This window comes from Podarcis bocagei (assembly GCF_964188305.1).
Source record: "Podarcis bocagei genome assembly, chromosome: 4".
Classification (NCBI taxonomy): domain Eukaryota; kingdom Metazoa; phylum Chordata; class Lepidosauria; order Squamata; family Lacertidae; genus Podarcis; species Podarcis bocagei.
In genome coordinates this window covers 32,290,544-32,316,631 of record NC_138128.1, presented here as the reverse complement: position 1 = coordinate 32,316,631, position 26,088 = coordinate 32,290,544, and the positions used below count along the sequence as shown (strand labels likewise).

Here is a 26,088-nt window from a genome sequence, read left to right as displayed (position 1 = left end):
GTGGCACCCAGTGCTGCTGAACCAGTTGTACTGCCCTAAAACCGCCTCTTAATGGAGGAAGTCACTGGAAGAGCGCGAAAGGCAGTGAGAAGGAAACTTTTGGGGTTTCTGGTCCTTGGTCACCGATACATCTCATTGCCAAGGGTGCAAGAGCTGAGGTACACCTCTGTCCCTGAAACAGCCTTGAAGGCACGTTCAGCTAAGAATCAGTGCCTTGTCCAAGTTCCTTCAAGGAGCTTCCTGGCGGAGTGGCGATTTGAACCTGGGTCTCAGCCCAACATCTAACCACCACCAGAGCAGATGCTCTAAATAGCCAGAAGAAAGATCGTTTGCAGTATTTCCCAAGGAAGGTAGGATAGTCAGGCAGCTGTGGAGTTGGCTGGGTTTGAATGGCATTGGTTTCAGCTCCACATGGAGCAGGTTCCTGCAGCAATCTTGCGCTCCTGTCGGACTAAGAGATCACCCTGTCACCTCTCCCGCCTTCGTCATGCAAGGCGGGGCGGGGCGGGGCAAGGAGGGTCGTGGGCAGCGGCAGGGGTGGGCGGGGCCTCGCCGCCTGCACCTGTCCGCGGGGCGCCTGGAGCCCCGCCCTTTCTCCTTGGCTCCTCCGCAACGCGGTGGCCGGCCGGCCGGGCTGGGCTGTGTTTGCGCGCCGCGCCTGGGCGTGGGAAGCGAGTCCCCAGCCGCCGGGAAGGAGGATGGCCTGCCTGCTGGACTCGCAGCCCGTGGCCCGCTTCCAGCGCTGCTGCGGGCTCTTTCCGGCCTCCGAGGGAGCGGCGGAGCAGGCCGGCAAGGTGGGGAACGGCAGCCCCCTCCACCTGCCCGCGAGGGACGTCGCCAATGGGCGCAGCAATCCGGCCAAGCAGCGCGCCCACCCTCCGACCCCCGGCGCCGCCAGCAACGGCTGGAAGGTAAGAAAGTTACAAAGGGAGAGGAAGGGGTTAATTGATACAGCGGCGGGGAGGGGGAGAGGAAAAGGTCCCGGGGCTCAAGCTGTAGCCTCTGACCCAGAAGTGCGTCCTAGAGACAGATAAGGAGCTTGGCACGTTGGGCGGAAGAAATGGCACCTCCTTGAACGCAGGTGAGTTGCGAGACCGCGTGAAATGCTTGCTATCCCGAGGAAACGGACTCTTCTCAGTCGTGCGCAGATTTCCCCTGTCCGGGTCTCTCGCCCCACTATCTCGCTCCTTCCCCCCCCCCTTTTTCTCGCGGAGGCAGATGGATTTCCTGTTGTCCAAGTGAGGAAGGTTAAAGGGAGGGGAAGAGGAAAGAACTGCAGCCCCCGTTCCTTAGCTCAGCAATAATTGAGTTGCAAGTCTAGGACATCAGGGATAGCCGAAGATATTGTGCAGGGCGCTTTTCATTTCAAGCCGAGCACCACAGCCTTCGACCTCGGTTGTGCTGAGCTCGGGTTGACATGGCAGAGCACAGATAGGGAAGGCAGACTCTGCAATATCACGGAACGAGATTGTTGCAGAAGAATTTGGCAGTGTTATACCTACCTGACTTAATATCTAGCAAATTTCCTAGGCTGCTTTATTTTTCAGGTTAATTTTAAATGAAAGCAAATTGGGTGATTATAGGATAACCGCCCACCCCCACCCCAAAGAAAAGGACTAGCGGGTGATGAGATACTTGCTTCAGGATTTGTGAATGAGTTGACACTTTCCAAAGAGTTGCTGATTTGCATTCATTTGAAATAAAGTACAAAATCAGGGCCTAGTGTGACAGAATTGAATTTGACCTTACATAGGTAGGGTGATGGCATTTTCAGTGAGAAACTAGGTGAAGAATTGGACTCCGCCCTTCAATAAAACTGAAAACGTGAACATTGTATTCCTTCCTGCTCCCAGAACTGATTAACTTCTATGATGTCAGAAGAAAATTATAATAAACCTCAGATATTGTGACATCATAAACCTATTGGCTTGGATCAAAAGATGTAAACTTTAAAGGAGTTCCTCCAATTTAGCCCTTACCCCAGATTGTTTAAAGGCTCTGTTGATCCCAAAGCAATACTTTTGGGCGGGATCACAGGTGGTTATAGGGAAGAGTAAGAACTGAGAAACTTTCCTATTGTACAGTTCCTTAAGTAACCTTCGTATCCTAGCCATTGATTTCCTTTGTACCACCAGACTGGAATGATTCTGTACTAACGCAAGCAGGAACTTGATAAGGTAATGTTGGCTTACTCTTTGAAACTGTAACGCTTCCCTTGAGCATGGCAAGGCTGCTTAAGTGTTAAGAGATCTTCCCCCCCTCACAGTACTATGTCATAGAATTCCATGGAGACCATTGTGCACAAATAGAAACAATATGACTCTGTGATAATAGCTATTGTGATATGCCCAAACTGAACTCTGTTGAAAAGAGACACAAATTAATTAATTTTGATTGTGTGGGCACTGACGCACCAAGAATCAAGTGTGCTACCTGCGAAGCACTGCTAAAGAGGGTGTATGTGTGACTTTTATGAAATACTTCACTATTCAGGTGGACTTTGTAGATGAGCTAGTAATATCTGACCACTTCAATTTGTTTATCCTCTTGTCTCTAAAGGCTGGAGGTTTCTGAGCAGGGATCTATCACGTAAATGTACCAAAAGTCTCTTCCCTTTGTATTCTGTCCTCCCATGCTCCATTTATTATCTTATTTGTTTCCAGCTTATTGCTTCTGCACTTTACAGTGCAGTCCTACATACATATTTCCTTGGAATCGCGTCCCATTACGATCCACAGGACTTATTCCCAGAAAAGTGGTTCTAGGGCTGCAGCTTTAATTTTTCTTTCTTATGCTATTGTTGTTCCTTCATAGGAACACAGAAACTTGTCTCATGCCAAGTGCAGCTCTTCAGTGTCCCAGACGGGCAACGTTCTGGGCCCTATCTAGAGATGTCTGGGCTAATAATAATAATAATAATTTATTTACACCCTGCCCATCTGGCTTGAACCTGAGACCTTTGGCTTACAGAGCGGATGTTGCAGCCTTCCCTGCCTTCCCTGCCTTCCTCCTCTTCCTTTTCCAAAATTTGGTTTGTTTCTTGTGTCATCTCAGCCAACTACTTTCCTCCTGAATCAAGTTCATTTTCCTCCCCCCTCCCCTTCTTTTGTTCCATAGCTTTCTCATTTTTTCCTTTCAGATCCTCTCCAATCCAATCCAAGCAAGCCGGTCTTTACTCTGATGTGAAAAACCCTTGCGTCAATCCAACAACACTGGGAGCATCTAACAACACTGGGAGGGTGAAAGGTTCTTCATTCACACTCTAGTGGGATAAATGAGCTTTTTCATATTCAGAATAATGGAAACATTAAAAAAAAACTTCTTTCCACCTTAAAGATCTCTATTGCCTTGCTCTTTCCTACCATTCTACTTACTCTGTCCTTCACATGTCTTTTTTAAATATATAACACACATACTCTATGCTGGTGTGCAGATTTTGTTTCTCCCCCACCCCTTCTCCAAGATGCTTTTCCTCCCTCCTTCCCTCAATCAACACATTAGCTTAGAACTATGCAGAGCAGCTCCAAAGAGCAAATTTCTAACGCAGGTGTGGAGGTTTGGCCCTCCAGGTTTGGCCTTCCAGGTGTTGTTGAGCTGCATCTCCCATCAGCCCCCGCAAGCATGGCCCGTGGCCAGGGATGATGGTAACTGTACATCTGGAGGGCCAATGGTTCCCCATGAAAAAGATGGGGAGTCACTTAATTTCTCTCTTAGAAAAGCCAGGCACTCACATCTGAATGCTGCGGTTCATGGAGAAAGTTTGGGCCCTGTCAAAAGGAGGTGGGGAATAATTCTACCCTTCCTTCCTCTGGTGTGGCAAGCAGCTGATTGGAAGAATCCAATTCTGTTTCTTCTCCATGCCTGGTTCATTTCTGGTGCTGGGCTTTGGGTTTGGACAATTGACTTCAGGAATGATGATTCAACTCTCTCCCTTTTGAGGTTATAATTAGATGGATACAATTATGGATAGATGCATGAAAGTGATGGTGTCTGCCACTGTTGCATCTAGTTTGGCCCCCATAAAGGTAGTTCTCCACTTAAAATCTAGCAAGATCTCGTATAGGGTCTGCTTATGTTATGTGAAACTGACGTTGCCTTGTAGGTGTCTTAAGACCCTAGCTGCCACTTTTACATGATTTCAAAATCGTTAAATAAATCTGCAAAGTATGCTAAAATCCTACTTGCCTTCAGTCCTGCAACATTTGGTAACTGCACAGCAGAGCTAATGTATTTCAAATCTTGGAGGCCAAAATATCTGAAAGACTTGCTTAATTTTGGATTGCATTGCCTTCAGCATTTTACAGAACAATATTAATTTGGCACACAAATTATAGTTACTTTAAAAAATAAGCCTAAGTAGAGTCAGGATTGGCTATTGTGCATTGTGTGGGTCTGATTATGAGTAACACTCAAATTCTAATCCCAAATCTGAAAACACCTATTTACTTGCCTTCGGCAACTCATTTTTCTACATAAAGTAGGGGTGATGGCTACATTAGAGTAGTGGAGCTTAATTTATTAATGTTGTACAACCCTTTGAAGATACAAAGCTCTAAATGAATGCTGAGGATTAGTATTGTCGAATCATGTTCCTCAGCTGGGTATTAAACTATAGAAACTCAATACGATATTGCAATTCTTGTGCTGGTGAAAGGTAAGGAGGAGGAGCAGGTTTGAAGTTTTATGGCATTATGTTTATTGCTGAAAGCAGAACAGGTAGGGGTATTTGTGTAGAAATGCATGTGTTCATGAAGAAAAAATCTGGTTTACAACCACACGTTATAATCTTCTGCTTTAGATGAAGGCTGAGCCAGATCTGATAAACTGATGCAGCAGAATTTTGTGGCACACAGACTCTCCTAAATGGAAGGGAATCACATTTTTGAATGCTCCATGGTGACAAATAGTCCCTGTGCATTGAAAACTAGCATGTCTTTTGAAAATTATTCTTGAAATTACTGTCCCTCCCACGTCTGGAGCTCAGCTCAACTGAATACTGTTTGTAACTAGATCATGTGTTTAATACTTCATAAGGGAAATTTAATAATTTAAGACACTTGCATCCTTCAGTAAAGTATAACCATTTTTAGATTGCTATGGGAGTCTCACAAAGAATTTAGATTTAAACATCCATGTAACATCTCTGGAAAAATACAGGGATGGTGAGTTTAGACATGTCTGCTGCCTAGAACCTGAACAGAGCCTTGAATGCACACATTTTTCATTCTTGTGGGAGACTTGAGCCATTGGGAGTGCCTACAGTCCTGTTTTCACATCACTTTTCAAGGGAACAGGTTGTGAAATATACCAGGGAACGGTCCCATCTACACTGCCACAGCATCTTAGGAAGAAGGACAATCAATTCACAATTGTTGTAATATCCAGTGACAGCTGGAGGTAAGCTTGCAAGTTGCAGGCATCTAGGTGCAGCCCTGGGTACAGTGTGTGGCTCTTTGCCCATCAGAGATTTAAGCTTCTCTCAAAGTCCTGTTGTAGCTGGTCCAGGATAATGTTACAGGATAACTCATGTGCATCACAATAGGAGAGCATTCCCTACATGTTTCTTGGAGTCAGAAAACAGAAAGGCTTAATCGCTGCCAATGATGGCAAGGTGCTTATATCTGGAGGCTATTCACAGAAGTCATTAAAAACTTGTTGCCAACACAGCTGCCCTGCTCTTTAGCTGTTTTCCCTTCACCTTTATCTTAACCACACACAACTCCTCTTGTCCCTAGGTTCTGTGGGATTTCCCCACAGCCTATTGTTTTTCATCTCTCTCCTTTTTTGCACCGCTTCTCATCCTCCCATATTTTCCATCTGCCCTTTCATCATGTCATGCTTCTGTATCCAGGTCCTCTCTGACCATTGTTGAGCTTCCTGCCCAATGTTCTTTGTAAACTGCTTAGAGGTGTTTTATGCTAGTAAGTGGTGTGCATTTTTTTAAAATGCACACATTTTGTTTTTATTTATTGCATGTTCATCCTGCCCTTTCTGCAAGCAACCTAGGATGGTCTACTGTACATAATTTCCCACATTTTGCCCTCAAAATGTTCTTACCCTGGTAGGTAGAGAGATGAGGGAGAAATTCACTTTGCTTTTAAAGGCAAACCAACCCAATTTTCACCAGCAATACATGAACCAACTGTTTGCAAGCAATGCATGAACCAAAGCGCAGTTGTCTTTCAAAATTTGCACTACTCTGAATTTTGCAGTGCAGTGTTCCCACCAAGCAGTGAGTTCAAAAATACATATTCCACGCTAAAGTGTGCATGAAATGAAAACAACATTAAAAAATGCATTGTATTGGGGGAAATTGCCTTGCAAAAATGTGCATATTAGGCTAAACTGCATTAAAAAATGTTTATTTTGAGAAATTCACACTTAAATGCTGACGAATTTTCAAGAGGACTTTAAAAAAAATCACAAACTGATGTGAAAATGTAAAGAACTGAACTTAAGAATGGAAAACAGAGAAACTAAGAGAGATCAAAATTGTCTGTTTCACCTATTCCTCGTGGTAGACTTTGCTGAGAGAAGAATGCATTAAAGTCACACACTGAGCTTTGTGGCTCAATGAGATTTGAACAGCCACCATACCAGACTGGCTGGCAGTTTACTGCTCCCAGGGCCCCGCTTCCATTTAGCTTTACACTTCCTGTCGGCATCCTTCCTCCATGGAAAGCTGCCTTTATACTGAATCAGAGCATTGGTCCATCTAGCTCAGTATTGTCAACACTGACTGCTAGTGGTTCTCCAGGGTTTCAGGCAGGGATCTATCCCAGTGCTACCTCTAGTGCTTGGTGTTTTTGGAGTATACAGTCATGCTGGCTGGGAATGATGGGAGTTGTGCTTCAAAATCTCTGGAAGACACATGGTTAGCGGATGCTGCTTCAGACCATCGTACAAAAAGGAGAGACCTTATGAAACAAGCTGCTGTCGCTACTCACTTTGTTGTTGTTCAGGCTGCTTATCCAGTCTGACCTCAGAGTTCAGTTCAGATGAATTTACCACTGTTGAAGTTGTGCCCCAAAAGTGTCTTCAGTCTATTTGCTTATTCCATTTCGTTGTGTAAAATAACTTATTGTGTAAATATTATGTGTGGAAATGAACACTGTGATGAAGCGGTGCTGTTGCCTGGAATGAAAAGGAAGTATTAAAAATGGAGTTGCCTTGAAGGAAATTACTCTGAAAATCAAGCAGGAAGAAAATATCATTAACGCCAGTTAAGTTATGTGGTTCAAACTTCCCCGCACAATGCATTTCATAACTATGCATTTGTTTGGTTTCTGAGTGGACAGCCCCCCTCTCTCCCTCTCCCTCTCCCCCCTGTTTTCATTAGATTTGCATAGCTTGTTCACTTAAATAAAACTGAGCTTTCCCAAATATAGTTAGAAGGGGACAAATAAGGCCAACCCATCCGTGAGGCAAGGAGAGGTGGCTGCCTCAGGTGGAAGGATTCACAGGAGCAGCAAATCTGGCCTTCAAGGAATGCATCTCCTGCTGCCACTCCTGTGGTGGCAGCTATGGCTGTGGCATGCTCCTTGGAGACTAGATCTGTCTCCTCCCTTTCAACACCTTCCCCACAATGATGCCTCTACCTGGTGGCTTCTTGGTGAATAGGAGGCTATACTGGTCTCATCCCACCCTTTGGGAGGAAATGGTGGGGGCTCCTGGGCTCTGCACCCACTGGGTGTGATTCAGAGTGGGCCCCTTCCCACGATGGCCTTTTGTTCCACTTCAACCACTGGGTAAGGTTGATTTGAGTGCCTCCTGTTCTCAGTGTAGATCTTTATTCCCCCCTTCCATGTTCTTGACATAAATCTTCACTCACATCTTCTTCCCTGATGGGGAAGTCACCATTTTGTGGTTCCTATCTGATGTCTTTCTTATCTTGGCCTATATAATGTTTATGTTTCTTTGTTTGTTATTGTTTTATATCATCCTCAGCAGGATAAGTGTTTCATTAATCGCTGATGGCTATATTGATTTTTAAATCTTGTATCCTGGAGTCTTTTGTCCAGTGACAACTAGATCTAGTGACGATGAAAAATGAAAAGCATCGCATCTAGCTTGGCCTTGAGAACCCAAGAACTGGCTTCCTGTCTTGGGCCAGAATTCCACCCAATCTGGTTTCCTGTCTTCAAAAGTGCCTGGCCACATGCCCTGCAAAACTTGCAAGTAATGCCAGTTTTTGTACTGGCAACTTTGCCCCTCTTTATAGTGCCTTGGGGAGGCAAGGATGTCAGTGAGCAAATGCTCAGTCTGCTGTCTCAGTCACTGAGAGTAAGATGTCTGCATCTGCCTTTGCAACTATCCATGCCACCTTAGAAAGGTGTCCCTCGTCCTTTGAGAGCAGTTGGCTGTTTGGGAAGGCATATGCCTAAGTGGAGATTTTCCTTTTGTTTTCCAACGAACAGCTCACCCCCCCCCAAAAAAAAATACGAGAAGCAAAGGAAAACTTAGAGGAAATGCTGCATCCTGTCCTCTGCCCCCACTGCCTGCACACATCAACACTCACATAAGAACTTTGTTGATTTGTGGGTGTTAATGGCATTCTCAGACTAGAAAAACGCTTTTCTGTTGAGAAAATAAATACTGGTTGCTTGTATCTTGTCCAAGGAAGAAGATTTTCATTGTGTGCCATTCACTGCGATATAGTAACATTTAGATAATATTGCAAACAAAATGAAATGAAGTCTGAGGTTTTAAATAATCAGCCCTATAAGTTTTTGTTCTGATCACAGGGACAGATTAAATTAGGGTGTCTTGGTTCTCCTCCTTGTTATGTATTCAGAACAATACTTTATCAGCATGGTATCTTGTACAACATGGATTTGATTCATTATTTGCTTATTATTTAGTTGGTTTTAGCTTAGGAGCAAATAGAAAGCAGGCTGTTACTTCTTGAGCTACGTTAGGCTTTTAAATTTTTTGGTGCATTACCAGCATTGTTTGTTTTGCATGATGTAATAGATTAATGTGGGTTAAAAGACATTTTTAACAAATTAAATTTTATAAAAAGGCCAGTTAGGCAGGAAATGCATTGCACCCATGTGTTAAAACATGAGGACCCAAATGTCACATGCAAAGAGATCATTTGAATAACAAATTAGTTTCTGGAGGGCTGTTAGAGTGGTGAATGAAGAGCATGAAGAGCAAAACATATTAACCTTTACAAAACAATTTCTCTTAGGACTGTTCACAAGAATACGTTGTAAAGAATTATTTCTACTACTACCTGTTCAGGATTTCCGCTGCAATGGGTCAAGAGGTTTTCTACATCACATTCCTCCCATTCAGTTACTGGAGCATTAACCCCTATGTTGCCAGAAGGCTGATACTTATGTGGTCTGTAAGTATTGCTCGGATTATTACTATATATGTTCAAGTTGTTGTAACATTATCAGCTGTTTTTTCTCTAGCTTTCTGGTTGCCAATCAAGCTGTATAACTTTTGACATTTCTAGCAACGAAAGATCTAGGGACACCCTAAAGACTAACAGCTTTCTTGGACTAGACTCTACTTCATCTTGCATCTAAAGGGAATGGATTCTAGTCAATGAAAATACCTCATACCATAATAAAATTGGTTGGTCTTTAAGATACCACAATACATGCTTTTGTTTTGACTGCAACATAATAGCATGTCCACCACTCTGGAAACAGAAAGGATGATAGTGTGCCTTCTAAAAAGGTAACATTAAAAAACGGTACTTATTTTATAGGTTGAGCTCGATTTATATGCAATTATAATTTTTGTATTAAATTCATTTTTTCGAAAAGTTTCACCTGAAGTTCAAAGTTCTTGTCCCCAGTTTGGAATGTACAAGTGTCACACTTTACACAACTGGTATTGCATCCAGTTGGTGGTTGATTCCTAGCATGTGTTCATACTGTTTTGGGATACACCAGGATAAAAATTTAGCAAACATAACTGCTTGCTCTTGCAGTATTTGAAAATCTGTGGGGGAGGGGGGTTGGGGGGGCGTGTTTGTACAGTTGTGGTGGACATCCTTAAGTTCAATGTTGTTTGGTATCAAGTAGTGCAAAATTAGTCAGTGGCACTTATTTCACTGATTTTTGAATCAGCCCTATACAAGATGTCATTCCATAGTTTTAATATACTGCTTTGAAGCCATAAAAAAGAAACATGGCACCAACCAATCCAACACTTTCAACTCCAGCCCAAACATTCCATTGTGAAGTAGATGCAAGAATCTGTACAGCCATTCTTGCACCAGCACTGAATAGCCTTTTGAGAAAAGGTAGAGCTTACCTTCATTGATATTCACCCCTGACAGTGTGTGTCCAATGTCTCTGCAGGAGATGGTTGGTTGGTGAGTGCTGTTGAAGGCGACAGCCCTAGCCACCAACTGAACTTTGCACACACACCTGATAGACACCTGGGCACATAAATTGTGTGCATTGGCAGCCTCTTTTGCACTGTGTCGAAGCCAGCAGGGAATACTTGGCAAGGATCCCTGTTTCTGTGACCAGACCTCCCTCAGTGAATTGGGGCAATAAAACACTCAGTTACAGAACTTCCGAGCCATGTTATTGCTTCAGTTTTCACATGGGTTAACGCTTGTTGCAAATTTGCACATCTCTTAAATGCTCTCCACGCTCCATGTTCTAAAGACAAACAAACAAACCCACCTTGCCATGTGAAAATGGAGATCATATGATCCTCCCATGCAGCTGTACCCACCTCAGTGACAGACAGTGTAAATTGGCCTTCATATGCTGTAGCTGAACTGAACCTGGCAAACCTTGCTTTTTAAGTTGAAGTACTCACGCCAGTTGGTTGCACTGGTTCTCCCTCATCGATGATTTTAGACTTGCTAGCTTTTCAGGAGTTTTAGGCCCAGGCTTTCTGGAGGACTTTATTCATCCACACACACCTGCCTGGGCTCTGAGATCTTTGGGTGAGGCCCTTCTCTCAGTCCCACCACCTTCATAGGCGCGCTTGATGGGGATGCGGGAAAGGGCCTTCTCAGTGGCTGCTCCCAGGCTTTGGAACTCTCTCCCTAAAGAAACTAGACTGGCTCCCTCCTTGTTGTCCTTCCGCTGGTAAACAAAGACTATTTTATTTCAAAAGGCCTTTGGGGACTTTTTTTAAAAAAAGAATAGAAAAGAAAGAAATAGCTTTGCTGTGCTGTACTGTACTGTTTTTGGTATGTATATTTTAAAAGGTTTAAATTCTGTTAGATTTTAATTACTTTTCAGCTATTATATTTTAGCCTTTTGTATTTTATCTGTGTTGTTTCAATTTGTGTAAGCCGCCTTGAGTCTTGCTCTGGGGAGGAAAGATGGGATATAAATAAATGTTATTGTCATTGTTGTTATCAGAACTGGACACAGAATACAGTGGTGCCTCGCAAGACGAAATTAATTCGTTCTGCGAGTTTTTTCGTCTTGCGAATTTTTCGTCTTGCGAAGCACGGTTTCCCTGGGTATTAACGGTTTTAAGAAAAAGGAAACAAACTTGCAAGACATTTTCGCCTTGCAAAGCAAGCCCATAGGGAAATTCGTCTTGTGAAGCAACTCAAAAAACAAAAAACTCTTTCGTCTTGCGAGGCATTCGTCTTGCGAGCCATTCGTCTTGCGAGGTACCACTGTAGTTTGGGCTAACCGACTGAAAGCAGACAGTGAGCTTTGTCCCCCGCTCTATATTCATTCTCCAAAATCCATATTCATGCCCGTATTTTGAAGCTGCTTAATAATATAATTCTTGACATAAACTTAAAACTTTTTGCAGCTGTGTATAGTAGTGACCTCTGCTGGAGCCTGCTGGGTGTTACTAAGAAAGACCAAACGGATGCATGGAGTGTGTTTCACCCTCTGTTCTCCCTCTCCCTTGTAGTTCAGATGTTTTTTGAAAAATCTCAAACAGAAAAGATGAGAGGGAGAGACCAATACGTTCCATTTTTTTGAGTAAGATGCATCACTTTAGGCAATATCTCTGGTTCCAAAAGAGAGTGTCTCCCTGCTAGAAATAGACATCGTTTTCATTCCCTGCATGCTGGAGATAATATATAGGTACATTCAATAGTTTCTCCCAAGGCTTGGTGCATTCAAATGGCCATTCTTTGGTTAACACACAGGCAAGCCAGTTGCTTAATTTGCTAAGTTAAAAAGTATGTGGAGTTGTGACTCAGTGGTGGAGAATCTGCTTTGCATTCAGAACGTTCCAGGTTCAATTCCCTGCATCTCCACATAGCACTGGGAGAGAACCCAGTGTGAAACCCTGGAGATCTGCTGCCAAGCTGTGTGGACAATACTGAGCTAGGAGCATTGATGGTCTGACTTGGTTTATGGCAGCTTTCTAGGTTTCTAATTTTTTTGGGGGGGGAGGGGGCATTTTTAGGCTTGTCAGTATATCACAGCGTTTAAGTATTGGGAATGATGCAGTAGCCACTTCTGTCTGAAAACTATATTTCTGCTAGAGTTAGCACACACAAAAAGTGAATTTATAGGTAGCTTGTGTTTAACAACGTTCTACGCTGCCTGGTATTGGGAGATGTTGCTGCTGCACTCCTGCATGTTCCTCAGATAATGCCATTCGACATTCCAGAGCAAAAACTATGACGTCTCCCACTTGGGGAGACAAACCTAAAAAGTATTGTGGTATGTACCTGCTTTCTCACACCAGCCCTGACATCCTCTGCTTCAGGAATGTCTTGAAAACCTCAATTTCATAAGGAAATGAGAAGAGCCTGATAGATCTGGCCAACAGCCCAACTAGTCAGGATCCTGAACTCGTGGTAGCCAACCAGATGCCTGTGGGAAGCATGCAAGCAGGATGTGAGCACAAGATCCCACTGCTCTCCTGCGGTTTCTAGCTAGCAAAAAGGAATTCAGAAGCATTACTGCCTCCCATTGCTAAGAGTCATTGATAGCCTTGTCAGGAGTTCAGCCTACACTCGAGTAGGACCCTGGCAGAGACACATGCCCGACTGGCATGTTCTCTCCCTCCTGGTCGATCGTTCGGGAGCCTCAAAAGCTTTCTTCAGCCCGAACATCACAGTAACCGATGCCAACAGACACTGGCACACTTGGGGATCCACAAAGTCTTCGCAGCTTGCGTAACAGACCTCAGCAACTCAGCATTTTGGCTAATCTACTTTATTTACATATAAACACACACAGAGCACTGTAACATGGCTCCCTCTCTCTCTAGCATCAGACAGCAAAGAGAAAAAGAACAAGGACAATAGTCCCACTTCACGGAACACAGTAACACAAACATCCTGTCTCCGTCACTTCCCACTCTGTGGAGTCAAAACATATACTGTCATGTGATAGACAACAATCCCATGACTGCAATCATGGAGCAGGAATTCTAATAAGCCTCCTCCTCCATGAATTTGTTTACTCCCCCTTTAAAGCTCTCCAAGCTGGTGGCCATTGCGGCTTCCTTCCTGTGGGAGTGAGTTCCATTGTTTGTCGTAAATCTCCCAACATTCAGCTTCACTGAATACTCACAAGTTCCAGTGTTATGGGGGAGGGGGACATTTCTCTGTGAATTTCCTCTATGCCAGGCATAATTTTATCAACTCCTGTTGTGTCACCACTCACCTTGTCTCTAAACTGAGAACTCCCAATTGCTTCAAGCTTTCCTCATAGGGAAGTTGCTTCATCAGCTTTCATCAGCTTCTTCCAATGTTAACTTGGACATTATATATTGCCTCATTCTTCACATGACAGGAATGGTTTCAGCAGGTTTTGTTCATGAGAAACTGAAGTTCTGAGCAAGTAACCTAAATGGAATGAACTGCCATGCAGTTTTCCAGTTACATTGTTGATCTTATTTGACTGCATTGACTTGGCAAGAAGATGCAAAGCAGTCTTTAAAGATAAAGGTAAAGGTACCCCTGACCATTAGGTCCAGTTGCGGACGACTCTGGGGTTGCGGAGCTCATCTCACTCTATAGGCCGAGGGAGCCAGTGTTTTTCCGCAGACACCTTCCGGGTCATGTGGCCAGCATGACTAAGCTGCTTCTGGCAAACCAGAGCAGCGCACGGAAACACCGTTTACCTTCCCGCTGGAGCAGTACCTATTTATCTACTTGCACTTTGGTGTGCTTTTGAACTGCTAGGTGGGCAGGAGCTGGGACCGAACAATGGGAGCTCACCCCGTCCCAGGGATTCGAACTGCCGACCTTCTGATTGGCAAGCCCTAGGCTCTGTAGTTTAGACCACAGTGCCACCCGCGTCCTAAAAGCAGTCTTTATTTGTACTAAATTAAGACTGGTGTGGAAATATGTAGGCTTTAGAGTTTTGCAGAAGTACACACCCCTCCAATGCCTTAATAGGCATGTATCTAAGTTTTAGCAGTTCCTTAGCAATTTGGAAATTGTTGCCACATTGGTGAAAATAAGAGGGCTTTGCTCCAATCTCCTTGATTTGTTTTATTGGAGATAAGAAATCTGGTTTTGAAGAATCTGTAGTTGGGGAGGAAACTGAATGACAAACTGATCAACTCTGAAAAGCAGGTGGTGTAAAACATATATATATATATTGCATTAGTCTGTGTCCCAAAGTTTACTGGAACACTCATGGATCAAGGAAGTTGGTTTTCCCATTGCCAGGGTGCACAAGGAAATACAGAGAACACAACTCCTATTTGAAACAGGCTTTTAAAGCATGTGGGAGAAGAATTTTCCACCTGCTTAATCTCAGTGCTATTGTAAGAAGATTGTTAAGCTATTTGACTATCATGGTTCTCTATATTGTTCAGAACCTGTGGGGACAGGAATTGCTCCATAGCAGGAATAAACCTCCAGATCTCTATCCTTGGCTTTCGGAGTTCTGCCCAGGCTTCACCCTTCTCCACAACATGCCCAGTTCTGCACACACTGTGAGTGCTTTTACCTGACTGGACTAAGAAGTTTTTGGGTGGTGGTCTAGAAACCACACCGACCTTTGTGTATGAAAAGTTCCTCAGGAGGGAATGTGGCCCTGAAGCTGGCAAAAATTCCACACGCCTCCCTGCTTTATAGATTTACAAATGCACACCGGCATGTGCTGCCAGCTCAGGGACTCAAGCAGCATATTTATGTGTATCTATGTTGAAGGGCTGAGCAGTGTGGACTTTGGCAGGGGAGTGTTTCATGTAAACTGATAGATTGCAGAAAAACAAGATGCCTGGCAGTAACTGGTGGAGAAATATTAGTGGTTGGATGATTTATTCCACCCCACCCCACCCCAGAAAACCAAGAGTGTCTCTACAAAGTGTGCACTGAGGTTTTTTCCAGCATTTTCATGATTGATCTCATTTTTGCTGTTCAGAGCATCTGTTCAGACCCCTCAAACATTTCATCAACAATGAATGTGCCTCATTGTATTCAATCATTAGATTTTAAAAGTGTGTGTCCTGCTTTTTGATGTAAAATACAACCATTGCAACTGTGTCAAGAGTAATTTTGACACAAATTTTAAAATGAGGCTTGTCTCAAAAGTACTATTTTACAACATGCAGAGAATAATATGCATAAACAAAACAGAGAGAGGAGCTGAGGGAAGTCTTTGGAGGCTGGGAGAGGGAGGGGGAAATGTAATTGGTTACATTTGATTCATAATTTGATTTGTTAAATTTGTTTAATAAAAAATATTTTTTTTAAAGTACTAAAAAGCCAGAGGCAGCAATGCAACTAAGTATTCTTTTTTAAAAGCAGGATACAGAATTAGAACAAATGTTTATAAAATAAAAGACTCTAGCATGCAGGATTGTTGAAAAGTGTGTGTGTGTGTGTGTGTGTGTGTGTGTGTTCCTGTGTCTCCATATTGAAAACCTTGTTCATAGGACTCCTTCAAAATAAGAATTAGAGCTCGAGGACCACGGAATCCACCAAGCTGATTGGGTGCTGGCCACTAAATTCATTTCTACAAAATCCTCATTGAGAGTTAAATTACAACTGAAAATTATCTATCTGTACAAATACAAAAACCGCTGCATTAGTGATCCTTCCCGTTGATCTGTGCTGGTAAATGGCATTAAGCTCTTCAGGTGGGCATGCTCTGTGGTTTTTTAAATAACTCTCATAATCATGAGGTCAGATGATAGGTTTCCAGAAGAAGTCAAAATTTCAAAAGAGCTTTCTAATAGAAAAGCATTTCACAAACTTGAGAGCATCAATACATTGCTTCCCCCAAGGAAGAAAAGAACCAGCAGCTTGCTAATAACTGTGGGTTCTCAAATAATCCTGTGCATTAGGTCCCCTAATTACAGCTGTGTGTTCCAATTTTGTATCTTACTTGGGACATTTAATTCCATTTGCCTCTGGTGTGTGTCACTTCTTGGGGGTTTTAGAGGAAACCTGACATCATGCGGTCAGTGTAATTGCATGCAGTCACAAGAGGAATTCCCACAGCCTCCAATCGCTAGTCAACAAATGCACCCTGCCTCAAAGCCCAGACAGTTAATGCAGAGAAGGGGACAGCATTTCTGGAGAAATGATCCCAGTGCAACGTGTCTGCTGGAGAAGGGATGAAGGTCCAAAATGTTATTGGACAGAGCACGGGCAGCTAACACCTGGCCCAGGAACCCGATTAAACCCTCAAGCAAAATTTTCCAGCACCCCAAGATCCCACCAGTTTTGGTGGTGGTGATGAAAAACAAAACAAAAATACCGTATTTTTTGCTCTATAAGACTCACTTTTTCCCTCCTAAAAAGTAAGGGGAAATGTGTGTGCGTCTTATGGAGCGAATGTAGGCTGCACAGCTATCCCAGAAGCCAGAACAGCAAGAGGGATTGCTGCTTTCACTGCGCAGCGTTCCCTCTTGCTGTTCCGGATTCTGAGATTCAGAATATTTTTTTTCTTGTTTTCCTCCTCCAAAAACTAGGTGCATCTTGTGGTCTGGTGCGTCTTATGGAGCGAAAAATACGGTAATAAAGACACAAGGTTGTGGTGGGGCAAAAGGTTTGAACTTTTCTGAGCTTGGGTAAAGATGCAAATTGCACCTTTCTGGGCCACCAGGTAGGCCATTTGAGAAAATAAGAGTTGGTAACTGGCTCTCCTTGACTGATCTACTTATGCCCCTGTGTGTACACATGTGCAGGAGTGTGGTGTGGCCACAGCTACTTGTGGCATGCAGTTTCCCAGAGGTTTGACCAAGGGGAAATATGGTCCTTGAGATAGAGGCAAAGAATTGGGAAGGGAACGGTGCCACTAAAAGAATAGTATGTGGGACCACAAGAATTGTGCTATCTGTGGCGCGAACAAGGCAGTGAATATGTGGTGGTTGAAAAGTGCTGGAAAATCTATCGGGAGAAGGCCATGAGGAGGAAAGGCATCTTTCAAGTTGATGTGCCACTTTTCTGCCATCGTTGGTAGAATCAAGGCAGCTTAATAGAAGGTCATAAACACAATGGAATAAGAACTCCTGCAACATGATATGATATAATTAATGGCAATGCAATCAGGAGAACAGGCCATTCTTACAGCAATAGGAAAAGCAGAAGATCTGCTCTACCTATCCACCCACCCAAACATTTACACAAGAATGAAGCAACATCTGGAAAAAAGGGGTGCATCTTGGAGTATTTTAAATTTATTTTCGAGACTTCGTTAAATGAATCCCGGTGATTCAGCAGCACTCTAATTAGCCATCTTGGAGAGCACATAAACATCTAAATGCAGCTGTCTTCTGTTACAGTAAATGTTTCTCTCTCTCAAATTAGGCCCACTTCCAAGTGGAAAAAGCCTTTGTGTTGAAGGTTGCATTTGAACGCCGACTAATTGGTTAAGAGCCTATAATTCGGTATTGGGTAGGCAAGGAAGGAGGTCGGGTGTGTGCTTCCACTGCTTGGATTTGAAATCTGAGACCAAGTAATTCCTTGTATGGATTAGAAATTTAAGTATATAGGAGTTGTGAGAGAACATGAAACCAAAGGTGCAAGCAGCGTTTATATCTAAAGTAATACAAAAGTGAGGGGGAGGGAGCAAGAAATCCCTCTCACTCCAAACCCAAAATAATTAAAATAAGTGAACAGGGAAGTTCTGCCACATGTCTAACTTGACATGCTCTTTTACTCCTTTACTGGTACTCTAAATTATGGACTATATACCAGATTTGTTTCTAATCTTGGGCTATCAAAATGGTCCAATCACATTTAGGCTGTTTTCATATATATTTCAGAAGTTCAGGAGCTTTCCTCTGTATTTCTGCTGAAAGAGGAGAGAAATATGTTGCCTTTTGTATTCCCATATCCCCCCCCTTTGTTTACTGTAGCGCCTCTTTCTCCTTCTGTTTCCTAGACCTATACTTTGACCACACCACAGTACCTTCCCCCTCCTTCCAGTCTCTTCCATACATACAACACTTCCTGTTTTTAGATCTTGGGCTGCAGCGTTCCTTGGAAATGAAGGAGTTAAAACTGAGCTCTAAGAGGAAGGAAAGCATTGTGAGGTGTTTCTGTGCTTTACTTCAGTTTTCTAAATGTTGTGCAGAAAATTAGTCATGCTTTTCCCCCTCAGTTTTTGTGAGTCACACAATTTTAATCCCCATGCATTGCTTTGAAACTGTCAGCCTTGCTATCTTGCACTATCCATTATGTTTCCATTTTGCTGCTGCGGTAATGGGACCAAGAGCTCTAAATTCATTCTCTTCCAGTGCAAAAAAGAAGCATGAAAAGCATACTGTTTGTATTCTAGTTGCTCTTTAAAAATTCCCCCTGTAGTTGGTCTGTATGGGTCAAGATCTGTAATGAAATAATAATAATAATAATAATAATAATAATAATAATAATAATAATAATAATAATTTATTTATACATACATACATACATGCCCTACCCATCTGACTAGGTTTCCCCAGCCACTCTGGGCAGCTCCCAACCAAATGTTAAAAACACAATACAACATTAAACATTAAAAACTTCCCTAAACAGGGCTGCCTTCAGATGTCTTTTAAAAGTCAGATAGTTGCTTATTTCCTTGACATTTGCTGGGAAGGAGTTCTGCAGGGTGGGCGCCACTACCGAGAAGGCCCTCTGCTCGGTTCCCTGTAACATCACTTCTCACATCACTTCTCACAGTGAGGGAGAACGCCCTTGGCGCTGGACCTCAGTGTCTGGGCTGAACAATGGGTGTGGAGACGCTCCTTCAGGTATACAGGGCCAAGGCCATTTAGGGCCTTAAAGGTCAGCACCAATACTTTGAATTGTGTTCAGAAATGTACTGGCAGCCAATGCAGGTCTCTTAGGACCAGTGTTATATGGTCTCGGCGGCCACTCCCAGGCACCAGTCTAGCTGCCGGACATCCTTTAAAAAAAAACCTTTGACAGAAAGTCTTTAAAAAGAAGAAGAGAGAGACTTGGAACACTAGCTGTAAATAAAAATTGCTTTGAGAAAGAACATAAGACTCTTCATATTTGCAAAATCACTATCACCTCCATCATGGGATCATGGACAATTCTGTCCCAAGAAAACATTCTATAGTGAGAGGACACGGGGTAGGAAACCTCAGACCTGGGGGCCAAAGGTGACTCTCCAGGCCTCTTTACCTGACTCATAAGATTCTCCCCAGGCTACACACTTTCCAAAGACACACTCCCCTCACTAGCCCTACTTTCCACTCCCCTTGTGAGTTTTTTGTTGGCTGGGATGCATCCTCGAACTCACATAATGATTGCCTGAGTACACGTTTTGTTTGTGTGTGTGAAGAAGCCAGCCTATAGTCCAAAGGCAAAATCACATTTTGTTGCTCTGCCCTCTTTTGCCTCTGGCACCATCCCCACCACTGGCATGTGGTCTGCAGAAGCTTGCCCCCAAGGAAATCAGGTCCCACTAGCCAGAAAAGGATTCCCCAGTCCTGCTAATATGGTTTTCAGGTTTTGACTTGTAGAGTTTTCAGGTTTTGACTTGTAGAGTGACTTAATGAGCAACAGTTGGATTAAAAAGTTAAAAACAAACCTGTCTGGCACCAGCATCTAATTTTGCACGACCATCCCCAGGGATGGGCCTTCATGTGCAAACTGGCATACAATTCCTGCCCAGGAATTTCCTTGTATGGAAGTTTCACACTCTTTCAGGACACACAGTAAGTGCATCATTCCACAAACCATTCATTGCTCATGCTTTCAATTACAATGGTACCTCGGGTTACATCTGCTTCAGGTTACATATGTTTCAGGTTACAGACTCCGCTAAGCCAGAAATAGTACCGTGGGTTAAGAACTTTGCTTCAGGATGAGAACAGAAATCGTTCTCTGGCGGCGTGGTGGCAGCAGGAGGCCCCATTAACGAAAGTGGTGCTTCAGGTTAAGAACAGTTTCAGGTTAAGGACGGACCTCCAGAATGAATTAAGTACTTAACCCGAGGTACCACTATATTACTATTCATTCAGTTTATATCCCACACTTCCTCCCGTCGAAGCCCAGAGCAGCAAACATAGAAATAATTGTGATATTAAACGGTTATTATCTTATCTTGACTAAAGCCTTATTAGTAATTCTGCTTCTCTCACACACTGGGGGGGGGGGGATTGCCCTCAAGAGTGGCATTTCAGGTCTACTTTGTCATGAGCCAGAGTCACTTGCCCATAGTTTCCTTCCATTCATCAATGGAAGGAATCATCAAATGCCTGAGTAAACAGAACAGCTTTTTAATCTCCCCCCCCCCTTCCTGAAAATCAATAATCAGGAAGACAGACAGACAGACCTTATCAGGGAGGGCATTCCACAAACAGGTAACTACCATTGAAATGGCCCTGTCATGCCATGTTCAACATCACCTGGGCAGCCCATTTGTGTGATGTAAGTGCATCTTAAAGCTATCCTACAAATTAGTGGCCTTAAAAAGAGCAAAGACTAAAGCCAATGGTTTTCCCAGTAGTGATGTATGGAAGTGAGAGCTGGACCATAAAGAAGGCTGATCACTGAAGAATTGGTGCTTTTGAATTATGGTGCTGGAGGAGACTCTTGAGGGTCCCATGAACTGCAAGAAGATCAAACCTACCCATTCTTAAGGAAATCAGCCCTGAGTGCTCACTGGAAGGACAGATCCTGAAGTTGAGGCTCCAATACTTTGGTCACCTCATGAGAAGAGCCCTGGAAAAGACCCTGGTGTTGGGAAAGATGGAGGGCACAAGAAGAAGGGGACGACAGAGGACGAGATGGTTGGACAGTGTTCTTGAAGCTACCAACATGAGTGTGACCAGGAGGCAGTGCAAGACAGGAGTGCCTGGCGTGCTCTGGTCCATGAGTTCACGAAGAGTTGGACACGACTAAACAACAACAACAAAGCCAATGGCAGCTAAAAGATGTTGCCGCTAACTAAACTTGTGACATCCGCTTTTGAATTCTCAGCCATCCAACAAAATACAAGAAGTGATTCGCTTTGATATCATCGCTGGCTACGTTGTACGTGACAGCAGTAGTGAGCCAGAGTACTGATCACTTTTTAAGTGTTTTGAATCCCAGTGTCTTGTCTTCAACCATTCTGCAGTTGTGGTTCTGAACCAGAACAGTCGCTTCTTGTTCAGCAAAACTCATTTGTAAAAGTGAGGATGAAATGATGACAGAAGAGCATTCACACAAAAAGCTAAAATCCTCCCCAAAGATGCTGATGTGACCTGATGAGAAAAGACCTAGTTAGCCTTTTGCTATGATCTTGACCTCGTGACCCAGTTGAAAAAGTCACTACAGGCACTGTCCGTTACTAAATGTGTCTCATGGTCATCAAAGGAATTGTAACACTTCAGAAATGAGTGATTCATGCAGGAATTGAAGGCAAAAGCTGCAGTTCATGGGCCTTCAGTCTTGATTTTGGGATGGGGATGGGGTGTTCTTCAATAGTTCTGTGACCTTCACTGCTGCATGTGTGAGAGCATTCTGGGAAAGTTCCTTGTACATGACAGCCAAATATTGACTCTTTAGCACCACGTCTTTATTCTTTAAGACCTTCACAGACATATTTAATTAAAATTTAATCAACTTAAAAGGAGCTGCTTAAAGGCAATATAATATATTTGGGGTTTTAGCTCACCAAGGAGGATTGTGAATTAAACACAAAAGGAGGCCAGGAAGAGTCTTGGAAATAAAAGCAGGAAAATGATATGAAACTTATTCTGGAGGGGGATATCTGAGAATGTATAGGGAGTCCCAAGGAGAGAGAAATTTCATATGGTGCTTGGTAGGGAAGAAGCAGGGAGATAGAAAACACAAATCCCATGGATAGCAAACCACTGAGAACCTCTATGTCAGGCATAATTTTATCAACTCCTGTTGTGTCACCACTCACCTTGTCTCTAAACTGAAAAGTCCCAAATGCTGCAAGCTTTCCTCATAGCTTCTTCCAGTGTTAACTTGGACGTTATATATTGCCTCATTCTTCACATGACAGGAATGTTTTTAGCAGGTTTTGTTCATGAGAAACTGAAGTTCTGAGCAAGTAACCTAAATGGAATGAATTGCCATGCAGTTTTCCAGTTACATTGCTGATCTTATTTGACTGCATTGACTTGGCTAGAAGATGCAAAGCAGTCTTTATTTGTACTAAATTAAGACTGGTGTAGAAATATGTAGGCTTTAGAGTTTTGCAGCAGCACACACCCTTCCAATGCCTTAACAGGCATGTATCTAAGTTTTAGCAGTTCTTTAGCAATTTGCAAATTGTTGCCACATGGGTGAAAATTAAAGCGTTTTGCTCCAATCTCCTTGATTTGCTTTATTGGGGATAAGAAATATGGTTTTGGGGGATTTGTTTAGTTGGGGAGGAAACTGAATGACAAAGTGATCAACTCTGAAAAGCAGGTGGTGTAAAACATATATATATATTGCATGAGTCTGTGTCCCAAAGTTTACTGAAACACTCATGGATCAAGGAAGTTGGTTTTCCCATTGCCAGGGTGCACAAGGAAATACAGAGAACACAACTCCTATTCGAAACAGGCTTTTAAAGCATGTGGGAAAAGAATTTTCCTCTTGCAGTGAGATATGCTAGCACAAATTGTTATTTTTTCAGGTCTTTAATAATCTAGCTCTTCATGGCTTGCCATATCTTTACCCAAGGCATATATTTGCACAAGAAACTAAGTTCATAAAAAGTGGAGCCCTTTTTTTTTCCCTTTTAAAGATGAAATTTGCTCTTTTTGTTTTGATGGTCCCTGCTGTGAAGTTTAGCATTTTTAACCTGCTTCTTTCTATACACTCCAGTAATATTTCCTGTTGTTATTTCGTTCACAGCAATATAAACTACAGAAAGCCAGAGGTAAATTATGCAATATTGCTGGTGTAACTTACCTCTTTTCCAAACTCTAAACAGGATCATGGGCTCCCCTAGCAGAGGGGTAATAATCCCTTAAAACAGAGTTTGACATACACCACTTTTTTGCCAGTATAACTTTCTCTGGTTCCACTTTTTTGCCAGTATAACTTTCTCTGGGTTACTTAGTCACATGTCTCTCCCCGCACCCAGTGTCTTGTCCCCACCATTCCCCTGAAGCATCCTTTTGTGGGGACTTAATTCAGTGTCAGCTTTGCTAGCTGAGCCCCAGTTGAGCTGGGATCAAGGAGCTATGCCGGTATATATCTGGCTGAGCTGGAGAGATGCTTATATGCTGGTCTCAAAAGTACCATGCCAAGATGACAGGAGTGAATTGCTGTAACTGAAAATGTGTCTGAGACTTGAGGGGGGGGTGTGCTACTTGGGTGAAAGGCAGGGTATAAATGAAATGAAATAAGCACATCTCTGTTATCTGTGTGCTGTCTCCAGGTGGTTATGTACATTGGCCAAGTCTCAAAGGACCTGCTCAAGTGGCCCCGCCCTTGTTCTCCACCTGTTGTCAAGCTAGAAAAAAGGACCACTGCAGAGTATGGAATGCCATCCACACATGCAATGGCAGCAACCGCCATTTCTTTTACATTTGTGGTTACAACTGTGAACAAGTACAAGGTAGGCATGCAGTGTGATATGCTGGATAAGGCAGATCTTTCCAAACTTTTCGTGTTGGTGACACACTCTTTAGACATGCATCATTTCATGACACAGTACAGTAGTACCTCAGGTTACAGACGCTTCAGGTTACAGACGCTTCAGGTTACAGACTCTGCTAACCCAGAAATAGTACCTCAGGTTAAGAACTTTGCTTCAGAATGAGAACAGAAATTGTGCTCTGGTGGCACGGCGGCAGTGGGAGGCCCCATTAGCTAAAGTGGTGCTTCAGGTTAAGAACAGTTTCAGGTTCAGAACGGACCTCCAGAATGAATTAAGTTCTTAACCCGAGGTACCACTGTAATTCAGTTTTATTAGCAAACTGGAGGTTAAACTAACCCCTTTCCAGCCCCAGAAAGTGTAGCCTCTCCAAAAACTTTGGCTTAAATCTAAGAAGTGTAGGCTTGGTGTGTTCCCTTTCTCTCCCTCCCACACCATCTCAGGCAAACTTGCCCCACTGATCTTGCCACACAGGGGCAGCTCTAGCTGAATCCAGCATGATCTAAAAGCCTTTCCCTTTTACTCTGCAACCAGACCCCACATTCTACACATTCATCTGTATAATGGCATCATGACCACTTTGTTTTCAAGCCGTGACCTAATAGTTTCTGTTATGTGCCTTTTCCAGTGATCTGAATCTCTCTTTCTGATGTGAGCTTTTCGCTCAGATCATTCCTAAGGATTTATAGCCAATTTGTTTGTTTGTGCTGATGTGAAGTTAGAATATTCTGTTCCATTTGGCTCCTGTCTGCTATTCTGTTACATAGCCATACAGTTTGGAGACCTTATTTAGGAGCCCTTCACAATTGAATTTTGTATTCTTGACTGACTTTGCCATCTGCAAATGTGGCTACATCCACTGCTTGATTCCATATATTTATGAACAGGTCTAACGGCACAGGTCCAAATACGGGGGTGAGGTCCTCTTCACTATCTGTTGGCTTCTTCATCCAGTGTTGGTCTAAATAGAGTGCAGCTTTTGCATTTTCCATTCCTAGGGCTCAGTAGCACCTGTGAAGGTTGAAATTTTATCCTTTTCCAACAATTGTAGGTGGTGCATTTATTCTAAGGATAACATTACAAATCATCACTGCTAGTCCAGGTTGTTTGGAAATGTTACTTGAATACATCAAACTTCTGCTGTTCCAGAATGCAGTTGATTCTGAATTAGAATGGCCTGGCCATTGATAAAAGTCTGATGGTGCCTTATTTGATTCTTTGTGATATATGCAACTGCTATTAATGTTTCTTTCACTCTCCTTTTATGTTTACAGTACCCACTTGAACTAGGCCTGCTGGGAGCCTTCTTATTTTCAACTCTGGTATGCCTCAGCAGAATTTACACTGGAATGCACACAGTTTTGGTAAGGTCTCTCCTTAGTTTATTGCCCATTTTTTAGGGATTTATATCCTGAAGCATGAACATAAACCAGTGCACGTTAAAAGCAAATGGCACACAAAAACTGCCTAAATTGTATTTAAGCCCTCTTCTAGAAATAGCACATAAACTTGCAGCTCAACCTATTCTGCATCCATTTTCTCTCTTTTCGACCTATCTTTTCCATGCAAAGCTCATGTATGTAACATATAATAAACAAGTAAGGCTGTTGTCATGTTGCAGTTCTCTTGGTGGCTGACAGGTGGCTGCTGCAAATAACAGCATGATGGTAAACTTCTGATAGCTGTTGGCCATTGGATGAGGAAGACAGAAGAAGGCAGGTATAAATAAAGGGAGGGGTGGCTTTGGTGGCCTCTAAATGGAGCGGGTGGGGTAGATGGGGTTGGTAAGTGAAGCAGAGGCACAGCCCCTGGTTTATAAATAATATCCTATGCTTGAACATCATCAGCCTCTCTCACTGCACCCATACATTGAGCACCATTCTTTAGGCATCTCTTGTTTTTACTGTAGTTACCCCTTGGGGCAAAGCCTTACTGGTAGAATTAAGTACAGTAGCTTGCTAGCTTAGTGGTGAGCTGGACTTTCTGCTCCTCCTTCTCCCAGGGCTACAAGTATTTCTGGTGACTGGGAAGGGCTGCAAAGCTGGGTGATTTGCTTGCTGGAATGCATAATCTTAACTCATAGTATGTTACATGACTACTCCTACATGTAGCCTCTTTCACTGAAAATTAGGCCTGATGTAGCTACTGTAGT

The 26,088-nt window shown here is 43.1% G+C and overlaps 1 protein-coding gene across 1 annotated transcript in view; it reads left to right on the top strand.

The window, feature by feature from the left end:
- The first annotated feature begins 601 nt into the window (after window positions 1-601).
- SGPP2 (sphingosine-1-phosphate phosphatase 2) overlaps window positions 602-26,088 on the top strand; it is a 30,045-nt gene continuing 4,558 nt past the window's right edge. The window contains exons 1-4 of the mRNA XM_081192703.1: window positions 602-911; window positions 9,194-9,352; window positions 23,718-23,897; window positions 25,211-25,300. Coding sequence (XP_081048829.1) covers window positions 699-911; window positions 9,194-9,352; window positions 23,718-23,897; window positions 25,211-25,300 — 642 coding nt within the window. The 5' untranslated portion in view covers window positions 602-698. The remainder of the gene's footprint in view (window positions 912-9,193; window positions 9,353-23,717; window positions 23,898-25,210; window positions 25,301-26,088) is intronic.